Source organism: Enoplosus armatus, chromosome 6, assembly GCF_043641665.1.
Source record: "Enoplosus armatus isolate fEnoArm2 chromosome 6, fEnoArm2.hap1, whole genome shotgun sequence".
Classification (NCBI taxonomy): Eukaryota; Metazoa; Chordata; class Actinopteri; order Centrarchiformes; family Enoplosidae; genus Enoplosus; species Enoplosus armatus.
In genome coordinates, this window is record NC_092185.1 from 24114925 (window position 1) to 24138944 (window position 24020).

Below are 24020 nucleotides of genomic sequence, written 5' to 3' on the forward strand. Positions count from 1 at the left end.
TGTCTCTGTCGGTCACCCTCACTCTCGCCGCCTGATGAGGTTCCACACAGGAGCAAAGGAAAGGTGGGGAAGTGCACTTTTACAGAAACGACGGCCCACAGTGAAGCGTGCGCATGTTAATGCAAAGTCAATGCCATCTCCGCGGATGCTCGAGAAATGTCCTTGGACATTGTGTTTTCCAGTCGCAGTGGACTCCGGCTCTGTGTGGGGAGTGTGGACGCTGCAGAAGTATTGTGCTTTGTGAGAGAAAACCTATCATAAAGAAATGTTGTTTGTTTGAGGGACACAGCTAAGAGAAAGAAACTGATCATGAATTGCATCCATCATCTTCTTGTCTTTTCCCTAATCTGTAAAGACGATGAGCGCTCCGGTCTGGCCATTCTCCTGGAAGAGCTCTCCGTTAGTGCAGTTTGCACGGCTGAATCACGAAGGCCTGAGTTTCCTCCTCTGGCGCTTTGTTAAATCTGAAAGACTCGATATGACCTAAAATGCCCCTTTAAATCATATTGCCAGCCATATCAGGCCGATTTCATACGCATAAACCACTGCTGCTCCACACAATCTACTGTCTTGTCAGGTGGAGGGAATAGAGGCCACGGCAGATTCCGGGGGAGCAGGCGGGCAGGTGGGCAGCACCGATTAGCACCGGGAGGGTTCGGCCTGAGCGGCAGGTGAAACGACGGAGAGATGGATGGTCTCCTCGCAACGGATCTCAGTCTTAAAAAAAGATGAGAATCTCTTTAGGGAGGGAGGAGAAAAAAAAGAAAAAAAAGACAGCACCATCTGTGGAGATGATTGAGACGACGACTCGGCCATCTTTCTTTCCTTTTTATGAACACGTCCCATATTTCAGCCCGCTGACAAGTGTGATTTCTCCACCACCGCTCAAAGTTTGTGCAGGGACGGCGGCGTTTCCACACACATTCCAATTATTCCCGGGTGCTAATATGAGAGATTGGGCGACTATGAGTTCTGATTAAAAACTGCCCTCTAGTAACTGTGGAAGAAATATAGTCTGTCGGAGGGGCCTGTAATCTATTCATGAATGCAAAACTACACGTGTTTAAGCCACACGGCCTTTATCAGGGTGTTAAAATACAACTCGGTTGCCGCATTCTTGTCATGGCTTAATTCTCGGCTTGCAATTGTCTATTTACACACCCAGCGGACACAGAATGACTGTAAGTCGCTTCCTTTACGCCAATCATGATCAGCACCGACCTCTGGGGTGAAATAGGCGAGGACAACTTTGAAACCTCTCGCCTTTCCTCATGGAAACTGCTGTGGCAAAGAGAACCGGGCCACTTCCCGTTCATCCTCAGACCCTAGCAACTACCAACAACACGGGACACGTGGCGTTTGTTTCCAAATGTCTGTGACGAAGCGATCAACAGCGCTTTGGAGATAAGAGGTAAGGGAGAAAGATCATTTTATATTGAGTCATAACATAGTTTAAGTATTGCTTCGCGCAAACAAGTAACTACCGCTAGTAGCCTGGCTACTGTCCAAAGCACCTATTCATTTATTTTATTGCACCTTTCAACGCCATGAACGTAGCATTTTCGTTGGCAGGCACTTCACGAAGGAAGGAGGAAGCCTCCTGGAGCTCCGACTCCTGAAGACCGACTTTCTCTTCGGCATGACAGCTAACCGTTAGCATGCTGACAGGTTCTGTCATAGCCTGTGACGCTTGCCTATGACTCACGGCCTAGCAACGGCCTTGACAACGACGCGTTGATTGATTGACACACATACAGACAAATCAGGCTTCCAGAAACATATTTTGCTGAAAATAAATAGAATAGAATAGAAGTAGATAGACCCCGGAACTAGCTCAGCGAAATGGAATGCAGCCATTTCTAATGTAACAGCCTATGTAAAAGCCGTGGATGTACAAAGAGAACGGGAAACGCGCTACCTTCTTCCTGTTTTGGTTGCCATGTTTGACGCGCTTCCTTTGTGTCGCCAGTCAAGCCCGGGAGGTCGTGCCCGGTGGCAGAAAGCGAGGCTCATGGGGAACCAATCGAAACGCAGATGGTGTCATCATTCTATAGCCATTCCATTGTGCAATAAACATTTACATGTCTATTGCCACTTCAACTTTCCTCCCCAACCCCGGTTCGGTGCTGGGGAGGAAGCGTACGGTGTGTTCATCAGAGCCTCTTCTGCTGAAAACGTCTGTCTGCCGTGGCATGGCGAGAGTGGAATGTGATGATGATGATGAAGCATTAAAAGGGGCTACAAATCTCCATAGAGCTGCAGAGTCGTGTTCTTTATGACACCTTTCCCATTGCTCGCAGTCATTTGATCCATTGTTAATAAAAAAACATTTATTGGTGCACCTTTAACTTACAGTTCGGTAATAAAGACTCTGACGTGATTTTATGCCCTGAAACTCACCCCCCGCACCCCCGCACCCCCCATCATATTCAGCATATTTTAATATCTATAAGGAGCCTGGGTGATATAGTGCGGTGAAGCCCGGCAGAGCTGCAAAAAAATTTTTTTTTTACGAGGTGAAATCCAAGTTAAGCCTCAAAACTCAAAGATCCAGTTAAAGGGCGTCATGGCTCAGTTGACTCAGGCGCCAAGCATCTAACTGTGACATCCAGGCTACAAATCAATGTCTCTCTCTCCCTCTCTGACCTCTCCTGTCCCACTTGAGTAAGTAAACTTTGAGCTTGACGTTAAAAGATTGGGGCAAACTCGCAATCAGACATCAACATCTGCACACCCGTCGCGTAATGTATTAGCAGCGAGTGTCCGTTACTTTGTGCTCCTGTGGCGTTCACAAAATCAGAATCCCGAGGCTCACAAAGGGCAACAAAAAAAAAAGAAAAAGAAAAAAAGAAGCACCCCCCCTAAAAGAAGAAAAGTCTGGTTTGAAAGTCGTTCGGGATGCTTTTCGTCGCTGTAGCCCGAGCTTCAACTCAAGGCACGGATTGCAAGCTTTTCAAATAATTGCTTCAAAGAGGTTTCAGGAAATTGTGTAGTGTTTATCCGGCCTATTAAGGCGGCGAGAAAACAAAGACGAGGCAGAGGAGCGCGAGTGTTTCCTCAAGGCGCACAGCCAAACATTAAAGCAACGGCACTTCATTACTGAGCGTAAGCAATGCAGTTTTCCAACCTGGAAGAAAAACACAGACCAAAAAGAGTTCTGGGAATATCGCGGCTTTTGTGCTGGAACCACACACACACACACACACACACACACACATTACTGTGCATTAGACACACACACACACACATGCATTACAGAGGCAAAAAGACACCCTGCTGCGCACAACTCATCGGCAGCTGGGGGATGGGGGGGGGGGTTCTTCTTGGATGAGCGGGCAGGATTTTTCTCCCTGAAGACATAAAAACACTGATCGACTCCTTTCTCCTGTTGCTGCTTCAAACACACACACACACACACACACATGCAATAGCTGCGCCGCAGGTGTGCACTCGCATGCCTCATCTCGAGCAATCATACTGTATACACACACACACACACACACACACACACACACACACACACAGGCATATAGATGCACCGGCCTCTTTCACACGCTCCCCAAGGATTTTGAGACATTAATATGGACAAAAGGAGGGAAAACAACACTGTTTGCTCAGATTTGTGTGTGTGTGTGTGCGTGTGTGTGTGTGTGTGAAAGAGAGAGAGAGAGAGAGAGAGAGAGGCAGGCTTATTGTTCTGTAATCTGCTCCTGGGATCCTTGGGGAAGTGGAATTGCAACACCTGATTATCTCCGAGCCTGAGCATCAACAAGAAAGGTAATTCTCCAGAGACAGATTGAAACTCCTTCTTCCACACTCTCTTTCTTCCAATTTCTCCCCCCCCCCCCCCCCCACTTTATCTCCTTTCTCGATCACACACAATCGTCCTCTCCGTCTTCTACACACACACACACACACACACACACACCGCCTCCTGTCTTCCCACATTCCTGTTTCTCTCCATCGGTTTATCCTCCCGATGTCCCTCGCGTCGTTCCCTCTTCCCCTCCCTCCCTCCCTCCTTCATCTCTTTCATCATCCTCTTTGAAAGGCCCGGCGGTTTTGACGATAATTGCTGCTGAGAGGTTTTTTTTTTTTTCCACCGCTGAAAATAATTCTGCAATCTCCGCCGCCGTTTCATTACCTCAGACTGCTGCAGGTAAGCTATCAGAGGAAATGGGCAGAGCCGCTCTCAACAGGTTCCCGCGCCTGCTGCCAGATGTGAAATACCACTTTTGCAAAGTAGCCGATCAAGTCGAGAGTAAGCAAACTCTGGCCGGAGGTGCCGCGCTGTGACCCATTCTGCGCCATTCACCTTGAGGAGGATTCAATTTCGCCTCACCTCGGATTCAATTTGCAACTCGCACGAGGGCCCCGCCTCATGCCTCGGGAAGTTGCGGCCCCCCCCTCAAGTGACTGATGGCTGGAAAAGCAGAGGGGCGTTGCAGCGGCGGAAAGCCTTGACGTGGCCGCATCTCGCTTCATTTCAGTCCCGTTACATTCAGTCGCCCCCACTGTTCCAGAAGTGCATTTTTTTTCCGTGAAAGTCGCAGCAATCTGTGCGCTTGTAATTCAGCTCCCTGCCCGCTGCTCCGAAAACCATAACAACGTGATGCAACACACTTGTGGTCATGTACAGTAAGTAAGTAACAGTAGTAAAAATGACCATTATCCTTCCAGCGGGTTGGTCTTAGTCTGGATTATAAACTTGAAAGTTTGAAAAAACGCTAAACCTAAGCCGCGAGCCTGCCTGTCTCTCCTTCTCTGCCTCTGTCAAGTTCATTTCCACCTGTTTCCATGTTGCACTTTCAGTTTGCGCATAAAAAAATAAATAAAAAAAAGGTGGAAAATGGATATCTCTGATCCGGCTCATCATCCTCCAGGGGAGAAAGTTTCATTTCAGTCCATAATATTTTCATTGATTCGTGTTTAATGACCTATTTTCAGGAGGAGAAAAAAAAATGGTTGAATTTCACCACGTTATTGTAAACTTGACCACTTATTGCTACTGATTCTTGTTGGCACCTGGAAGTCGCTTGACATCGTGGATCATCGTGGAGCCACAGTCTTCATATTGGCTTGGGCTTTATTTACCTAATACTGCCCATATTGTAATTTTCATCATTTCTATTTGTCTACTCTGGATGTACAACAGCTCCATTTTTACTCTCCCCCAGGCTTCTCCCCATTTTTTTTTTTAACCCATTAAAAGTATTGTATTTTTGTGGCATCAGGATTTCAGGAAGAATCGCAGGTACAAATTGTAAAACCCTCTGAGGCCAATTTGAGATTCGTGGCCACCACGAAGTAAACTGACTACGCTTGACTACCGAGGCCTGACTGTAGCCGGTCAAATGAGTCACCGGGAAAGCTCCCTGACTTGCTCTCCATGTCCTTCCTAAACAAGCAGCACCGAGGCTGTCCAACACGCCAGGCTAATCACCGTAATATATTGGACATAACCAGCTACGCTAATGAGGCCGTTCATTTAGCTAATTAATGCACTAATTAGGAAATGTCTCGATGTCTGCACATGGCTCATCGGTGGTATTTAGATGAGCTCCATAACCTAAAGTGCCCAGGAGTTACTGTAGTGTCATGAAAATGAGCGTTTCCTCATTAAAATCTGAGGCAGAAGGCGGAGAGAGAATCCTTGAGGGCAAAAACAACATGGCGACGTGTGATCAGGGCGAAAGTGTTTGGGGAAATGCTCTCTCTCTCTCTCTCTCTCCAGGAAGGATTGGGCATACAGTGAGAGGCCAAACTGAGAGAGTTCTCTGCCCCCCCCGTGGTCTGCCATTTGTCTGGCTGAGCGGCAGCTGCTTTGTAGCAGCTGAAAGCTCCCCACACCGGAGCAGAGCCGCCGGAGGGCACGGGGCACTTCACTGGAGCCATAGTCAAGAGTCAACACCTGCGGGAGATCCGCCGAGCACAGGTCACCTGGAAACACTTCCACCAACGCAGGATTACACACACAGAGCAACTAACTACCGCGGAGAGTTTCTCGGGGAATGAATTACCAGTGGTAAATCATACGTGTACAACGCACGCTTCACCGTGCTGAACTTGAACTTGAACCAACTGTAGACTGCAATAACGGAGGTGAATGAGACCTAAAGGTTGTCTGTAGGGACACAACGGGGCGCGGGGATTAATCGATGCAGGAGTCAGAGACACACAACCGCTGATCCGACCCCCGGTCTTCCAAGAAATTCGGGAGAGAATCAATATGGCAGTCAGAAGCCAATCGTTCCAAGCAGCTCGCTCTCTTTTTCTCTGTCCTCTGCCCGTCTCCCGCGAGCTCGCGTACGTTTCCCAATCGCGTGTACCTGCCTAACTGATGCTGAGGGAAATGTTCACAATTTACACACAATTTATAGACAATCGTGGTCCCCAGAGGACGAGGACTAATGACTTTGGTGATCTCCTGGCTTTCCCTTAGCGCCCCCATTAGTTTAAGATCCTTGGCTTTCAGTGAAATGTCTCAGTGCTGAATGGATTGCCATGAAATCTGGTACATCCCTCTTCCCTCAGGATGAACTGTAATAACTTTGGTGGTCCCGTAACTTTTCATCCGTCACCAGGTCCAAATTTCGTTTCGTCTAATACTTTGGATCGACGTCCCCATCAGCCCCAGCTGCACTTCTTTGTGTGTATCTGGCGCTAATGTTAGCATGCACACGAAGATGAAACAAGATGGCGAACACGGTCACGCATCATTCCTGCCGAGCGTCAGCGCGTCTGCCTTCCTGGCGTTAGCATTTAGCTCAAAGCGCCGCTGTGTCGACGCACAGCCTCGCCAGCAGAGTCACCAGCGTGGCTGTGGACTCTTAAGTCTTGCTACTACTGCAAAAAGCCGAAATATTAAAACCCTTTTTGTGGGTGGAATTGAATTGGCATTGAATCACAGTGTATCGCATCGTCATGAATATCTGTGTGGTTTTTGAATCACACTGTGGTCTGTGTGGCAAGCTACCAATCAAATCATCTCAGCTAATAACTGCACATCCAGTAATCTAAACAGAAACTGATGTAATGACTAAAACCTGGTCACGGTGTTTTACTTTGAAAATACCAAAAAAATAAAATACAATAAAAAAAGTAGTCACAGCAGTTTGACAGAGCTGTTTTGATAAGAGGGGGAAGTGGTGTGTGTGTCCTCTTCTGAATTCATTTTGACAATCTGTGGCGCACCATCCTTGTCCTCCACCCTGCAAAAAGCCCCAGCATCCTCCAACAGGCTCAGGCCCGAGCCGCTATAAAGACGCGAGCGATGCACTGAAAGATTGGGATGCAGGATCTCTTTCGGGCCAAAGGCATTCCATAATCAAACGCTTCTTTGAAACTTTTGTGGTACAGAGAGGCTGGGAGGATGTGAAGGGAGGGAGGGAGGGAGGGAGGGGTTGCCGAGCAGCCTCTGGGCGACTGCAAGCTGCTTCGGGCCTCAGATGGCAAAGAGCGACAGTGGGTGGAAAACTCACACATCTTAGATAATCTTCCCAAAGCAAAAGGCAAAATGTCTGCTGTCTGAGAGAAAAACAACAACAAAAAAAACAAACCAACAAAAATCTCACAGCTTTTCTCTTTGGGGGAGATTAGCCCACACAAAAGTGGTGGGGAGCTGCGGTGGCACAGCGCCGTGGTATGAGCTCAGGTGCGCTCCTCCGGATTTTTCTTTGAACATTACGGAAATCGATGCCATTGAAGACGCGGGCCCCGGGCCAGCAGTTAACTGTGTTTGCCAACGCTCATTTTTCTGAGTCCTGCACGGTTCTCTGCTCTCACTTTCCACTCGGGGAACGCGCCGAATTCACACAGGTTTCAGATTGTGTTGTTTTTGTGCGCATTTTTTACGCAGATCCCGCGGTCAATTCACGTCAGCAATGACGCACAACCAGTGAGGTAAACAGGCCTGCCAATTAAAACACAACACTCGTGGAGGTCAAACTGAATGCGAGCACACGGTGCCGCATCAGTAAAAGCCCACACGCTCACTGTGGCCTGACTGATCCTGGATGTTTGAGGCTGAGACTGACGGATACCGTCAGAAAAAAAACCCTGAAAAATGATGGCGATATATCGGTCATTATTGGTTTTTGGTAACCCATTACAGGCACTAACTGCGGCACCAATTCGAAAGCCTTGGCCGGGTGCCGCCGCCGTCGCCGGGCTTTGAAGGCACCGACCGCCAACCACAATGTCTCAGGTAGTTCACCAGCCAACTTGGTGCTCAGGTGACTAAGAACCAAATGTGAAAAAAACTATTATTTTTTTTAACTTTTATCTCTCTATCGTCAGCTCTGTAATAAAGATTATAAAAAGAAATCTAGGCGAGAGAAGAGAGGAGCTGATCAAAATGTTGATAGACTCATCTGGGTCGCCTTCAGTGATTAAGGTGCACTCAAGGCAATAAAGGTTCGGGAAACAGCAGCGAGTGATTTGCATGATTACAGAGCTAGTGCATTAATAAGGCAGCTATTTACATGGGATTCATCATTTTTGGTTTTAGTGCCGTTATTATGAAAAGCACTAAAGCCAATTTCACCATAATCGGTTATTTGCCGGGTTTCCCAACTTGGGCGTTTGTTTGAAACTTGTGTTTCCTGCCCTGTCTTGTCTTGTCAGCAACATTAGCGCGTTCCCAGATCCCAGCGACTAATTCTGGGAGTGCAATGTTATCATGCTGGGTAGGAATGATGGCAAAAACCACTACAATCAAGATCCATGTTGTAAGAAAGTAAAACAAATCACCTTTAAAGAGCATATTTTTCAAAATGCAAGAGAACGTTATTGTGTGGCTGTTAAATTTACACCTCAAAAAGAAGTGTCTCACTTTGCTGCAGTGATGTCGACGTGCACTCCAGGATGCACCGGTGCACTGTGACATCACTGTTGGGCCATCAATAATGCTGGGTGACATCAGTCTACGCACACCGTGTAGTCTGCGTGCGGCTGTGTGCACTGAGCCATGACCCCCCCCCCGTACAACGGCACTCACATATAGCTAACTTCAGCGCGATAAAAACAGCTTGGTCAACGTCAACATCTCGTCGACAAGATTGTTACATGAGCCAAAATAAAACTCTCGATTGAGGTGAATATGTGTGACAGGTAATCAATTCTTTATCTATTGTATATATTCCCACTTGTGTGTCGGGTACAACCTGTACACAAGAAATCAACAATCAGATCAGTCCAATCTCACAAGGCTGCCGCGTGATCAGCAAAGTCCAGGTCGTCTCAACCGGGCAGCGGGAGCCTGTGCCGGTGGGGAAAAGCCTCAGGGGCAGAGATTAGTCCCGGTTTGTATCCGAGCAACAGCAGGCGATGGGCTGGACACCCAAAAGATTCAGGTGTGTTTCCCCCGTGACCTCAGTGATAACCTTTTCCCACCAGCAAACGATCCCGCGTGCGTGTGACCTGGAACTATGTAGCCGGAGGGTATCGGCTGTGCGCCTCCCCTCCCCCTGTCAGCACGCTTCATATCACAGAGAGCCGACATGACACATTCGTGGGGTGGGGGGGGGTGGGGGCGGGCGGAGGTAACGGCGAGCAAAACCGACAGACTCATCCACTGGTAAATTCCACGTCCCGACAGGCCACCGCCGCTCCACCATGCCCGCCTCGTGACTGGCGTGCGAGAAAAGCAGTGTATCAATCAGCCCTCCGGCGATGAGCCACATCACAAAAGTATCGGAAAAGTCGTGTCCACATTCCTACGGAGGAGTTGACACTAAGCCTGAGGGGGATTGAAGAGCAGACTGCTGTCTGCTGTCTGCTGGCCCACAGACGCTGTGAGTGACAGTGACAAATGTGTTCAGCAAAGCCTGTGACAATGTCGTACAAATAAACGTCCGCGCTGCCCCCCTCTCTCCGCCACTAATTGATATAAGAAACTTGGGATTTAGCCAGCAGTACATTCAGTTCATAAAAGTCAGTTCATTGCTGTTCTGACCGCTTGGGGGGGGGGGGGGGGGGGGGGGAGTGGGGATAAATAAAAGGCTGTGTGTGTCCGCGTGGTACACTGTCAACGTCCGAGAGCGCCGGAGCAGCCGCCATTTCTCCGCACGACTGTGGTTGATTATTCGAATCGACAGGAAAATAAACTGACAGCTATTTTTTCGATGATTGAATCGTCGTTTCAGTGATGTTTCAGGCAAAGGCATTTTGTGAGGACTGAGCGCTTTTCTTCGTCACACACATGATAGCCAGTATCTTTGGGAAATTGTAACGAGCAGCGTAATGAGAGCTTTCTGGCGTTTTATAGACAAAAATATCAATCGATTGATCGAGGAGAGCAGAAGAACAGAAAGATGAACTGATAATGATAATAAACGCTAGTCTTACTATTACATACAGCAGTGGCTATTTATAATATAGCCTAACCAATACAGTACATCAGTCAGGCCGCTATTAGGCGGCAGAAATTGACAAGACAATCATCACCGTCTCCGTATCACATCTTTGCCTGCACTAACGCGAATGAAGGCCGCGTGATCCGGCTGAAAGCTCAGGAAAAAGCTCGAGCTGCGTGCACTTGAGGCCTCGCAAAACAAAAGTCCTGATGTTTTTCGATGTGCTGTCCTTCCAGAGGCAGCAGCAACTCCTTCTCTGCAGGACAGCCTGTGGTGGTGCACCGAGTGCGGCCAGTGACCAGAGGCAGATTCGTGTCATGGTACATTTCATGGCCAACACACACACACACACACACAAAATGAACCCTTCTCAAAATAAATCCTCAGGACAACAGCAGAGGATGTACGCTGGAGGCCATGTTGGTGGCTCAGTTGTTGTCACTTCATCCCTGCTGCCTCGGGCCCAGCACTGCCGCCCCGCATGACCTGACTGCAGCACCGCTCGCTGCTCGGATTTCACTCTTAAGTTTCAAGCCGTCGCCTCATCTGGGCGCCTTCCATGTGACACACCAGATCCCTTTCATTTTGGCAAATGAAGCTGCGGTTTCTCGGTTCAGCCGGCCCGGGACGCGCTCGTCAGTCACAACAGCTCCCCAAGCCTCTTGGTTGTTTACTTCCCACAGCGAGGGAAAGGTCGAGGTTTATCCAAAAGACGTATTCGTACCGCTGACCTGTGTCTCATACGTGTGTGCAAACCAGTGCTCGTGCTTTTCTTTTTGTTTTAATAAAACTGGGTGGTGCCACGCAGCTGAGACAGCGTCCTCCATTCCGTTCCCTCGGCGTTCAGCATCGCCAGGATGGCTTGGCATTGGTTAACGGCGCAGATTCACGGGTTGAAGTTCGCCAAAGTTGAATTCGATTGAATTTTTTTGAACTCCTCAAAACTTGTTTTTGAACAAAGGTAAAAGGTGAAATGCCACAAAATAATAGTGTAAAAAAAATAAATAAATAAAAATGAACGAACCCACAGAGAGCTTGAAGAAAAGCCTCAGGCTACATTTCACCAAGTTTTCCGGACAGCAAGTGAAGGCGCTGCTACAGTCTAGACTGACTACGGGGGGGGGGGGGGGGGGGGGGGGGAGCAAGAATCTTAGCTTGTGACTGGAATACTGGCATTTCAAAATGTGTGTAATTTAACGAAGCGTGGTGCCTTTGCAGCACCGTGAGAGGAAGGGAGGTTCCTGCGACCGAGAGTGGGTGTGTGTAGATGTTGTGTAACATGTGCTTAAGGTGGTATATATGCCACGAAGCCGACATATTACTCACATATGGCAATACACCGTGCTGTACCGGGTCTGTTTGTCCCTAAAAAAGACACACATAAAACTGTTTAGAACTAGAGACGGTGAACAGTTCCCGTCTGGACCGGTTCCCAGCTCCCTCGTGAGTCCACCATAGATCAGCCCAGATGTGCTCCGACACCAAAACAGGCAAACCGCGATCTACGCATAGTCCCACGGACACACAACTTCACAAAACCAGAACTGTTAAGGACATTTTCTTGCAGCCAACGATGGCCTCTTGCTGTGTCACACAATGAGCAACATCAGAAAAATCACACAAGCTTGTGTGCACACCTCGGACACCTTCAAAGTGTCCTTAAAACCAGAAATGTAGTTTAACCACCTAAAAATAAAATCAGTGTACGCTATATTTTGGATACTCTCGCAGCTTTAACTTGCTGTCAGACAGGCCTTTCCTTTGGCACTATGTTTTCTCAACCGAGGGACTGTCCCGTATTCCTGACTTCAACGTCCACTGCAGAGAAAACATCCGATCTGTTTGGAGCGACGAGGAGACCGTTTTGGGGTTTTTTTTCTCCATCATTTGAGGTACTGGCACTCTTGTAACTCTTACATCATCTTCCCGCGCCCCCACTGCGTGTCTCCATGAGCCAACACCTCATATTGATGGAAACGCGCATGAAGCTCAAATTTTCTTTCGCCGATTCTCTCTGCAAATTTCTGTCGGGGTGTGCGCTACATTCGGACGGAGACCTTGCTACAGATCGTAGCCAGTCACGGCAAACCAGGACCTCCCCCAGCCACACGACTCAGAAAATGCACTGTGGGATTTGGAAGACGGCGAGCGACAGTGGCAGCTTCACCGGGCGTTAGATTCCGTGTTGGGCGCATCGTGTGTGAAACGCGAACAGGCTCCGCCGCGAGAAAGTCGCCTCCCGCTAACGAGGACATGTGTGCAGCAAGGTGTGGACTGTGAGCACACACACACACACACACACAAGTTTCCAAAGCACACTGTTTCACAAAGGCACATATGAGAACACACACACACACACACGCATACCTCCTTACACACTCCCTGCTTATGGGATGAGTGTATGCATGAGTGGCTGAATTAGCAGCTTGCACTTTACTGCGTTTTGGGATTTGGAAGAGATGTGTGTGTGTGTGTGTGTGTGTGTGTGTGTGTGTGTGTGTTGTCATGTCTCGTGTGTCTGCGTGCACGAGTCGCTCATATTTCAGCCTGCACATGTATGTCAGGTCGAACCCACAAACCACTGCGCGGGGCCCTCTGTGGCCACGGTTAAGTCCATTACGGATCTCCTGAGGGTGTGTGTTCATGTGTGAAAAGTGACAGAGTGGACATTGACCGCCATTAAAGCACACACAGCCCCCCTCCCCTTTTTTTTTTTTTTTTTTTTTTTTAATGAACCACCCAGCTCACAGCTCTCGCGGGGCCGTCGAGGAGCCCGGGAGCCTGCTCTGCGTTTCCGACCACAGCACCTGCACTTACTGTTCAACACGACATAAAAAGAGACGCCGCTGAGGAGAGCAGGGATGTGTTTTCTGCTAATGCAGCTCAACAGGTTATTAGATAATGAAGTCCTGTGTGTAATCCGAATGTTTTAAACATGCCGTCAAATCAGCTACCCAAGAAGTAATGCAGGCATACTCGTGGCTTTGATATTTCAGTTCATGGTGGAAGACAGAGCACTCTATGTTGAGCACTTTAAAGCAACTCCAAGTGTTTAGCTGGTCATGAAACAGTCTCGGTTTAATACCGACGCCTCCGTATGAGCTACCCAAGCCAGCGAGACCATCAGCGAGGAGGCTGGAGAGGATTTCGGCATGGCGATTCTTCACGCCTTAACGTCACCGGGTCGCCGCGGGATCAGACAAAACGGTTTACTGCACGCAGGCCGGAAGAGTCTGCATGTTTACATCTTCCTCACATTATAATCTTGTGGTTACAGCGACACTGGGGCATACACATATATATGTCGATATATATATATATATATATATATATATAAAAAGTTGAAGTCAAAATACAGGTAATCTGGAAATCCCAGAATTCATAGAAACCCCGGTTACAGAAGTAACTCTGGTTTGCAGATGCACGCTAGCAAGCTAAAAATGGGTGCTAAGCTGCTCTCTAACTCAGTTGATTTCCTCTATGGGGGCACACGGGGGTGGGGGGCGTAAATTGGAGACAGACTTCAGCTCGGCGGGCAAGAAACTTTTGTACTGACACGCTGAGCAGGTGTGACCAGCCAAGCAAGAAGGATGAATGTGGATTTTGGCAGCCTTTGACGCTAGCTGGAGTCGGGCAAATGAACCTTTTAAGGACTCCCATCTCGGCAAATCTGGCTGGACTTCTGCCGCCCGAAATGGGCGTTTGACACAATCTGTGAAAGTGAAACCCAGGAGAGTCTGATTGAAGTTTTGGGATAACGTACGAGACGGAGAGCTTAAAAAGATCCACAAAGCCTTTTTTTTGGGAGGGGGGGGCGGATAAATCCGATGCGTTTTAGATAATGCTTGTGCAGAGGAACAAAATGTGTCTACAGCGCCAAAAATGCCAAGAGGCTGATAGTGTGGATCCCACTGATAACTTCCCGATCATTCTACATCCGAGATCGAATCTTGCAACCCCGAAGCTACGGTGCCATTGTTTGTGTTTGTGCATAAATACAATGCATTGCGTGGGCTGGTTATGAGTATGAACGCCAGCCATCCACGTCAGTCTGATGCGCTGATGCAGAATGTCTACTTACTGCTCTGTGTGGTTTGATGTTCGGCTGCGTTTCCGATGGAGGAGCACCGTCAGGTCGTTCTGACATTACAGCCAAGCATCAAATGTCACCAAAATGTGTCTTACTGTACAAATCAGTAAAGGTCAGCCATCACACACTGGGTGGTTACCTTTTGCTTCTCCTCAATGTCCCTATTGGCCACACACACACACACACACACACACACACACACACACACACACTGTGCATTGAGTCAATAAAATCAAAGCAATTTCTTTCTTTTTTTTTTCCCGTCTGAACTCTGAACAGCACGCCCACGTCGTGAAGTTTCTATATGTATAAAATAGAACATACGTGCATTTCATTCATTTCTGTGAAGACCACTAGATGTAAGGGTTATCTGTGTATTTATTATAAAGCCAGACTATTAAAGCGTACATATGCTAGTGAAGTGAAAAGAGAATCATAACACGGACATAGAAGTGTGCTCCTGAAAATATAAGGAAAAATGGTCCGATACATTGCAATATCCCCAGGAAATAGTCTGTTCAGAATTTTATACAAGTTGCTAGTTTCACACAAGCGTCCTGCAGGCATTACATTCACTATCCAGGTTCATTGTACGGTTTATTATTTTGAAGTAATGAATATAACGAAATATACATAAAGATATTTCAAAAGAAGTCGGACACTTTTTCCCCTTTTTTGTTATTATATGTGGGTGGGTGGGTGGGGGGGGGGGGGGGGTCATATCAGTGTATGTGTATCATGTACAATGGTATAATAGGGGTCCCTTAAGAACAAGGTTGGGAAGCACTGCTTGAGATTACAGGGCCACGGCTGGAGCCCTAGATTGCCAGTCTTAACAAAGGAGGCAGGGGTTTCTTGTAAAATACAGAAAAGTGGGCAGAGCCGCCGGCTCTTACTCACTTTCTATGAGAGGAGGCGGATCCCTCGCAGGGCGGAGGAACCGTGACCTGGAAGGTGGCGCGGTAACACTCACGCCCGACAGCAAGATTGATTTACCTGCGGTAGTGGCGGCGTATTTTTATTTCTTTTGTTTTTATTATCGCATTTAATTTATGGTTCACACACAAAAAAATTAAATCCTGTCCATGCTTAAACATATCAGTAACTTATAGGCTTAGTCCAACAAATTGTGTTTTCGTTCTTACTGCTATCTCTTCTTTTTATTGACTTAAGTTCCAGGCTCGCAGCGGAGCAGGAATGCACAGCTCATGGGATTCATTCCCGTGGCTCCTTGGTGCCTGGAACCGTTTGACTGAAAAGGGGCATAAAACAGTTCAGTTGACCTATTTCAATATGCTTTTGTCCAGTGAGAATGTTCCCTTTTCCAGGTCATCAGTTGGGCAGGTGAGGCAAGAAGTTAATTTCGGATTCCTGCCTCACAGATCTCGGGTCGACGGGGGCTGAGGTCCCCCTGAAACGCAAACTTAATAATCTGCACGCAGCCGCGCATGGGGAGGAGGAGGAGGAGGAGGAGGAGGAGGAGGTGCAGACCCGGAGCTCAAATCTGAGGAAAGCAACACATCTGGAATTGTGAGCGTCGCACCTCTTCCGACTGACAGACGAAACCAAGGATGTGGAGGTGAAATTTGTCGGTGGAATTTTCACACCTTCCCCTGGCACCTTTCTCTTTTTGAATTTCAGTGGTGTGAGAGGGAGAGAAGTCACCCTCGATTTAATATGTGACCCCTTCACCTCTCGGGATGATCCAGCAGTTTTCAGCGTCCGCCTGCGTCAGTGTTTTTTTCTATATCCTTGCCCTTCGTCTAAATTGCATTACTTTGTATTATCCTGAGGCATCTTGGAGCGCAACTGGCAGGGGGGAAAAGAATCCAGAGCGCCGAGCCAAAAAAGGATTGATTTCCCGGTACAAACGTCCCCCCGTGCACCTGTGTGTTACAGTGTCGTGGCAGCCTCGACCGACTGATGTCAGGATGTTTACGGCGGCCGAGTTCTTCACGCAGCGATGCACGGACTCTATAGGCAGGCGGTGACATCAGATCTCACCACACTGTCATGCATCTTTGATGACACACACCAGACACGCAAGTTACACTCTGACGCGCACGCAAACATACACAGTCTCACAAGTCCGCCCGACAACCCCCCCCCCCCCCCCCAACACCCCACCCACCCAGCCACTCCTCGGCACACTGTCAACATGGATCAACTTGCATTGACTCATAAAAGAGGCATCTAAAAATAAGTCTTGTACTTGGCAGGATAGAAACAAACAACGCAGCGCACGGATCAGAACTCATCGTCACGTGTGGGGGGAGACAGATCCTCTGAAGATGCGTAAGACTAACAGACAGTAGTGGGCATTGTGTCCAAGAATCCACTTCAGAAATAGTCATTCTCACTCGTTCATGATGCCCCCTTCCCCCCAAATCTCCTCCTCACTGGGCCTCTGCCCAGCGGCATAGCCAGCAACGTAACATGGCACCAGCCAGAGGGGACACCTGACCCCTGTCAGCAGAGCCGGGACGTCTCATTTCTGCTAAGCTAACCCAGCGGAAAAAATCCACCCTCAAAGTGAATTTGGACACGTTGTCTCACACTGAGCCCCAAAGTGTTTAATAGTAAATAAATAAAAAAAAAAGACATTATGAAAATCATATGAATGAATAAGTAAAATATATGAGCAAATAATATTAAAACTCCACTCATCCTGTTGAAATGTTGAATCCAAGACAATAGTTTCTTGTGGAAAATTACGTTTGGAGTAAAACAAAAACAAAAAAAAAGTCCAATTATATTCGAGGACTCCATCATTATGTAAAATATAACGGAGAACAGATTCACTGTCACGCGCTACAACAGAAATCTCAATTATGGGGCCTTGATGTGGCTACGCTAGCACGTTTCTAAAAGTCTGTTTGTGGTCCGTTTGAGTTAGCCCGCCTTTAAAGTGCTTAGTTAGCCTCGTTTAGAAACACAGTCCTGACGAGCGGAGACGAGGTGAATCTGTCTTCGGGTGTCTCTGCTGCAGGAACAGACCAAAAAGACAGAAACGGCCAAACTGCTCCACAAATGTGCGATTTAAGTTCTGCCGACGCATTTCATCTTTCCCTTTTTTTTTGTTTTTTTTTTAAGGATGACGACTCTTATTCTCTTTGGACTTGCAGCGTCTCGGGATGTATCTCCCAACAGAATCAATCTGAAACATCCTTTTTGTTGGAAGAGTCACCATAATCAGAGGTTCTTGGTCTCATGTTCAGGCCAATGCGGTTTTTTAATCAGGAAAGAGTCTCATTATGAAAAAGGGGAATTTTAGAATAAAAAACCCCCATAATGAAACGATAAAAACCAGGAAGATGGTTTCATAACAATGAGTTGAGCTTAAGTAGCTTGTCAAATTACATTTATACGTCTTACTTACTCATTTAATATTGAACACATACTTCTAAGCTCTTTGGCAGTCAGTTCAGAATTGGTGACACAACATATGGAGCTAATGCATTGAAATGTAGAATTGTATTTGTAGAGGTACAGGGACATTTAGTGCTTGGGAGTATTAGTAATGTGCTCATATAACACTGAGAAACCTACTGGGTCAGCCGCCAGTTCAATGCCAGTGAAAGTTCTTTGTTTTTTTTTGGTTTTTTTAAATCCAAGAACACTTTGTATTTTCTCTGCTGCCAACCTGACGTTGTATTACCCTCATTCCAACCTGCAAGTTGGTTCCGCAGTCTGGTCTTTTTGTATCAGTGACAAAGCATAAACACATAAACACATCAGCCCCCGGCTGATAATGTGATCTGGCGCCGGCTCCGAGGACCGAGCGGAGTGGAGGAGAGGAGTGGAGTGTGCCAAAGCACTCCGGCGGCTAAACTCACTCACCGGCTGTAACCCCGCAGCCTATGCAGATTCTATTAGCACTTCCCAGCAGCTCAGCGCGCCATCACTCTGCCATTCGCCATGTTAATGACGAGTGCGCTTTGTATCACACCAACATCTCTCTGCACAAAGAGGAGCGGCGCTTTGAGCGGTTGGGGGAGGATCCACCGTGCTGCATTAGAAAACAGCAACGGTGTCAGTCAGCACATAGAGGTGTGTGTGAAAGTTTGCTCATCCTAACGCCTTCTATCTTTTCCCACTTGTAAGAAAGTGTAACCCAACATCTGGCTTTTACTTCCCTTTATTGCCATTGAGTCTGTGTGTGTGTGTGTCTGTGTGTGTGTGTGTGTGTCTGTGAGCAAGGGCACCGAAAGTGTGGTGGGTTGGGGGGGGGGGCATTGGCATTTTAAGTCGCGGATCACTGTTAATGGTCGTTCTTAACCAATGTACCAGAACACCAACAGGCTGACAGGCGTCGCGGCGGGTGTGACCCCATGAGCAGCTGACACAACAGCGTGAAAGACTGCAGGTAGATGAAGCGCCCGACAGCAGTCGCTGGTCGGCTCAGCTACTCCACGTGGACATCATTCACCCGCTTGAATGGATTCCTTTCCATCTTAAAAGCCGGGCACATACAGAAATCTAAAATTGACCGGGACTAGAGGTTGCAGTAGTGATCCTCAGTCTGAAATGTATTTTAAGAGTGTTTGGACCCGGAATACTGATGCAAAGGCAAAAACAGCAGACAAAAAAAAAGGTCTACGGCCTTCAAATTTATACCACGCAAAGCCTCATCTCATCTGGTATCTACGTACAACGTTACATCCGTGGCTGGAAGCGTCAGCGGCCACGCACCTCCGCATCTGAAATGACGCGCTCCCTCTCAACTGTATTAATTGCGCGTCTCTGATTCAGCCGGCGTGTTCTCGACAAGCTCGTCGGAAAGCGGAGAGTTGATCCTGGATCAGCGGTCTTTCCCGGGAGATGTTTGATAGATCTCGGCCCTCATCGTTCCCCTGGCTGCCTAGAAGACCTCTCGCTAAGGGGGGCGGGGGGGCATTTTATCAATGAACAAAACCATCTTCCGCCATTGAGAGTAAACAGGCCAGCATGAGTGCGTATCTGGTGTCCGGGGGAAGATGTCTGCAGATTCATGGAACAGTTTGTTCGGCTCTGACCTGAATAGATGCTGTCGGACGAAACGACCTAATCTGATTTCTGAATTTAGGGTAAGAGTTGGCCAGAGAGGGCTGTAAATGGGGCGATGATGCAAATACAAAATAGCGCGTTAAAATGGGACACGGACCTTGGGCATCACTCAGAATCAGAATCCAGCACTGCGATGAGCTAATTATCGACCAGTTATCGAGGCGAAGCGACTGGTCGATGAATCCATGAGCTGCCCGACGGGAAATCAAACCCGCAACTATCTTGATAGTCAGTTAATCGTCAACTGCATCCCACATCGAGAGACTCGTTTTTTTTATTCCGCTCATTCTTCGTCTTCTTTCGCAAAACCTGACGCCTATGTTACCCACAATGCAACTCGACCGCCAAACAGCTCGGTCAGGCATTAAGAACACTATGAATGCGCCGCTTAGCCGCGCTCGCTCGGGCTTCCCGCGTGCCCCGGGAGTAAACCCGCCGTGGGCGAGCAATTCCTATTGGGCCCAACAGGCGCCATCCATCTTTGGGTCCAGTTCCCCGAGCCGCTAGCCACGGACCACAAGCACAAAGCTTTAAATACTTTGTTGTTCACACGGAAAGTCTATAATCGGACACAAATTATTATTCAAAGCAGAGTGTTTTCACACCTCTTCCAGCATGGAGGTGGAGGGGATCTTTAATGAGTAACTAGGTTTGATTGGTTAATGGACTCAGGTGAAAGGTGTGGGCCACGGGGGGGGTTTATAATGCACTAAAAAGGCCTCCTGCTGGCCCTCTGGGGGCTGGCCTCAGACCCGCCCTCACACTCTCACGCCGCTTTGGACACCTCCAAACTTTCACCCGAACCGCACGCACACCACCGCCCCGCCGTGCTGACCTTTGATGTGCTCGTTGACGACGCTCTCCAGCCGGTCCAGCCTCTCGATAATCCTCAGGGTCTCCCCCTTGCCGTCCTCCTCCAACTTTCTCTCCGCCTCGCCGCCGCTCTCCGCAACTTTGGCACCCCCGTTGGCCACGTAGTTGGTGATCCAGCCGACGTACAGGAGGCACACGATGTTGGTCATGCCGCTCAGGATCACGCACGTCGACACCAAAGTTTTAGTTCTCCTTGAGCACAGCATCGCGACATCCCTCCGATGGGCTGCCCTCTTCCCCGACGCGCGCAGGCAGGTGGACGGAGGCGAGGGCGCACTCGGGGAAAATGTGTCCAAACGGAGCCGCAGCGATGCGATGCGACGCCGCGGGGAGTCAGTCCGCCTCTGCGCTCTCGGGTCCCGGCTGAGGCATCGCCGAACCCTCCGCTGGCTGTCAGTGCTTTACGCCGCCGTGAGAAGAGTCATCTCTGATGGGAACACTGAGAAGGAGAGCCGGCAAATCAAGCTGCGCTCAGCCGCTGCAAATCCGTCAGACTCAGCGCTGCAACTCCCCCCCCCCACCCCCCCACCATCACCACCACCACCACCACCACCCCTCTCCTCTTCCCCGTCCGCATGTAGTCCTCATACAGCCCAATAGGAGGGGAGGAGGCGGGCTCTGCTCGCCCCTGCCGGCCCCCTCTCAGCAAGAGTACACAGAGAAGGAGGAGGGGAGGGGAGGGGAGCTGAAGTGCGTCGACCCCGGCGGTGATGGATCGCCCCTCGGAGGTAATTGAAATGGAACAGGTGCGTTTATGCAGAGACTGGGCCGCCTGTCTCGTGGTTGCGTGCGCAACTGTGTGTCCGCGATGCCTAAACCACGTGCGCGCAGGTGCGCAGAGTGTAAACACTGTCAGTGTTGTGCTGCAGCAGATGTGGAGGCAGCTGTAAGATGCTGGAGCAGCCTTGTGCTGCTATGTATTTGTTATTATTATCATTATCATTATTATTTTATTTTATCTGGCCTTTTTGTGAGAGCAAGGCCGGGTCCTTTCACTTACTACCGTGTGTTTTCCTTGTTTTTACCTACCAAACATCCCTCTTGATTTACTTTACAAGAATTCAAGCTTCAGAGTGCGTCTGAGTCCCAGCAGGACAAGGACTAACAGTTGAAAATGTACCTCTTGACTGGCTAACACCGGCACAGAGATGTAACACAGAACACACTCTCTGAAAGCAGCCGGGTTTAGGTTCCTCCGTGAAATCTGACAGGGAACCCCGAACTGACTGAAATGAATTGGGTGGGTTTTCCTGAAATTACAGGGTGCATCGTTTGTTCATATGGGACAAAGTCAATAAACCCTAACGTTTGAAACCACGCTCCTGATCCCAGTTGCTATTCTAACTCCTTTCATCAGGCGACAAGGTCGTTCGATTCAATTCTATTTATATAGCGCCAAACCGTCAAACAGAACCGCACTCATTGTTGCATTCTTTACAGAGAACCCGGCAGCTCCCACCACGAGCAAGCACTCTGGCGACAGTGTCGAGGAAAAACTCCCTTTTAAGAGGCAGAAACCTCGAGCGGAACCAGGACTCTAGGTGGGCGGGGTCATCTGCTTTGAGCGGTTGGGTTGGCAATAATAATAATAATAATAATAATAATAATAATAGCAGGAACGTGGAGGCTTGCAATCATAGATCCAGACGGAAGGCGAGAGGTTTTTTTTAATATGAAATGTATTATTGTTGTTAACTTTTTATTTACGAGCTTTGGGTTCAAGAGTAGAGGAGCTGGAGTGCTCCGTAAACAGGGAGCATAGTTTGTCACGTTGGCCACAACTGAGGCGCCAGCGAAGACCGCTTATGTTGTACATTTTGGTGGAAGATTCAAGTACGGGATCTTAAATTCTGAATGCACAGCTATTAATGGTTCATCTGAACTGTGGGGATTGAATAGTATATTATATAAAAGAAATACTGCAGTTGTCTTCTAAAGGGGTCCAAAGAAAATATTTAAGACACTTGGGAGGGTTCTTACTTTTTTTAAAAAGTGAAACATAAGTTTCAGAACTCCCCCCCCCCAAGTAATTTTGTACTGTCCCGAAGTTTGTGTTTGTGTGTGTCAGAGCATCTGAGCATGTGTGTTTATACCGTGAATAAGAGGTATGGCCTCATGACTTTGCTGCTGGCGCTTGGTTTGTCCAAAAGCCTCTCATCTGCATCACTTCCCCGCCTCCTTGACTTCTTATGAACACCCACACACACACACACACACACACACCTCTGATCACTGGCCACCTAGGGTGCCTACCTGAGAGCTAAAGTAACTTCAGAGCTTCACACCACCAACAGATGGATCTCTCAGTTAGCGCCTCTAGGCTGCTGCTTTCATCTTTGTCTTTCATCCACTGCTTCGCCAATCACACACACACACACACACACACACACACACACACACACTTGTGCAGATACACACATACACACACGTGGCGCTGAATCGAAAACTCTCCATTCACCCAAGAGCACTCTGGCAGATTCAGCCGACTCGCCCAGGGTATAAATAATGCATTAGATGTGAAGTATTAAGGCTCTCTGCTCTATGCTGCTTTCAATTTTGTCTGACTGACTGTCCATCTGTCCATCTGTCTGTCTCATTTTTCTTGTCTCTCATTTTGGCCCAAAAAAGGAGATGAAATGCCGCTCTGTATCTGTGGAGTGTGTAAATAAGCGACTGTTTGCTAATAGGCTCACCGTATCAACTTAAAGATTAATGATATGTCAATGATGTGTTCACAACTTTCCGCTGCCCCCCACGTGGCAAAAGGATTAGGCCCAAATACAGACAGAGGCAGCAGGATGACTTTAGTGGTTCAATAGCTTACAGGTAGGCAGGTTCAGGTCGCAGAAGCTCAAAAGCGAAAACACGAGGCAAGACAGGAACATAGCAACTAGGACGAACTGATGCTGGAACAAAGGAAGAAGCGGACCGACACGGCAGAGGTGGAGCCGAAGGCCCCAGGCGGACGGGCAGGAGGCCAACCAGAAGGGTGGAGCCGCTCTGGAGGACGGGCAGGAGGATGACCAGACGGACGGAGCTGCTCTGGGGGACGGGCAGGAGAATGACCAGACGGGCGGATCCCCTCAGGAGGGTGACCAGATTGGCGGATCCCCTCTGGAGGACAGCAGCGATGACCGACGGGGGATTCAGGCAGGGTGACTGCAAGGACGGCCCACTGGAGATCTGTTGCGCTGGGTAGCTTAGTTTCTGTGACGCTGGGCACCTGAGGCTCTGGGCAGCTGCCAATGGCGTCGGGAGCCATGACAACCAAGTCTTCTTCTGTGGCCTCCACGGGGCCCCAGGAAAATGAAGTGGGGGGTCCCCAGATGAGCACCATTAAAAGGTGGCTGCCAGATTTCAGGGAGACTCCTCAAACAGCTCATAGAGGGCTCAAAGGATTTGACACTGGTGGGCGGCAGGGTAGCCGGCTTTAGTTTCAGGAAGACAGAGGCTGGGACAGGCAGGTAGTGGACATGCGGGCTCAGGACAGGCAGGCTGCAGACTCATGAACCCGAGCCTGATCGATCAGGCTGGAGGCTGGCAGGTCGAGGTGAAGGCTGGTTGCTGGCAGGCAGAGAAGCAGGCTGGAGGCAAGCTGACTGGGATGCAGAGGTGGCTGGAGTGACAGGCTCAGGAGAAACAGGAGTTAGAGCAGA

At 48.7% G+C, this 24020-nt stretch overlaps 1 protein-coding gene across 1 annotated transcript in view; it reads right to left on the reverse strand.

Moving 5' to 3' along the window:
- galnt18a (UDP-N-acetyl-alpha-D-galactosamine:polypeptide N-acetylgalactosaminyltransferase 18a) overlaps positions 1-20570 on the reverse strand; it is a 127027-nt gene extending 106457 nt beyond the window's left edge. The window contains exon 1 of the mRNA XM_070907360.1: positions 20327-20570. Coding sequence (XP_070763461.1) covers positions 20327-20570 — 244 coding nt within the window. The remainder of the gene's footprint in view (positions 1-20326) is intronic.
- Positions 20571-24020: the final 3450 nt, after the last annotated feature.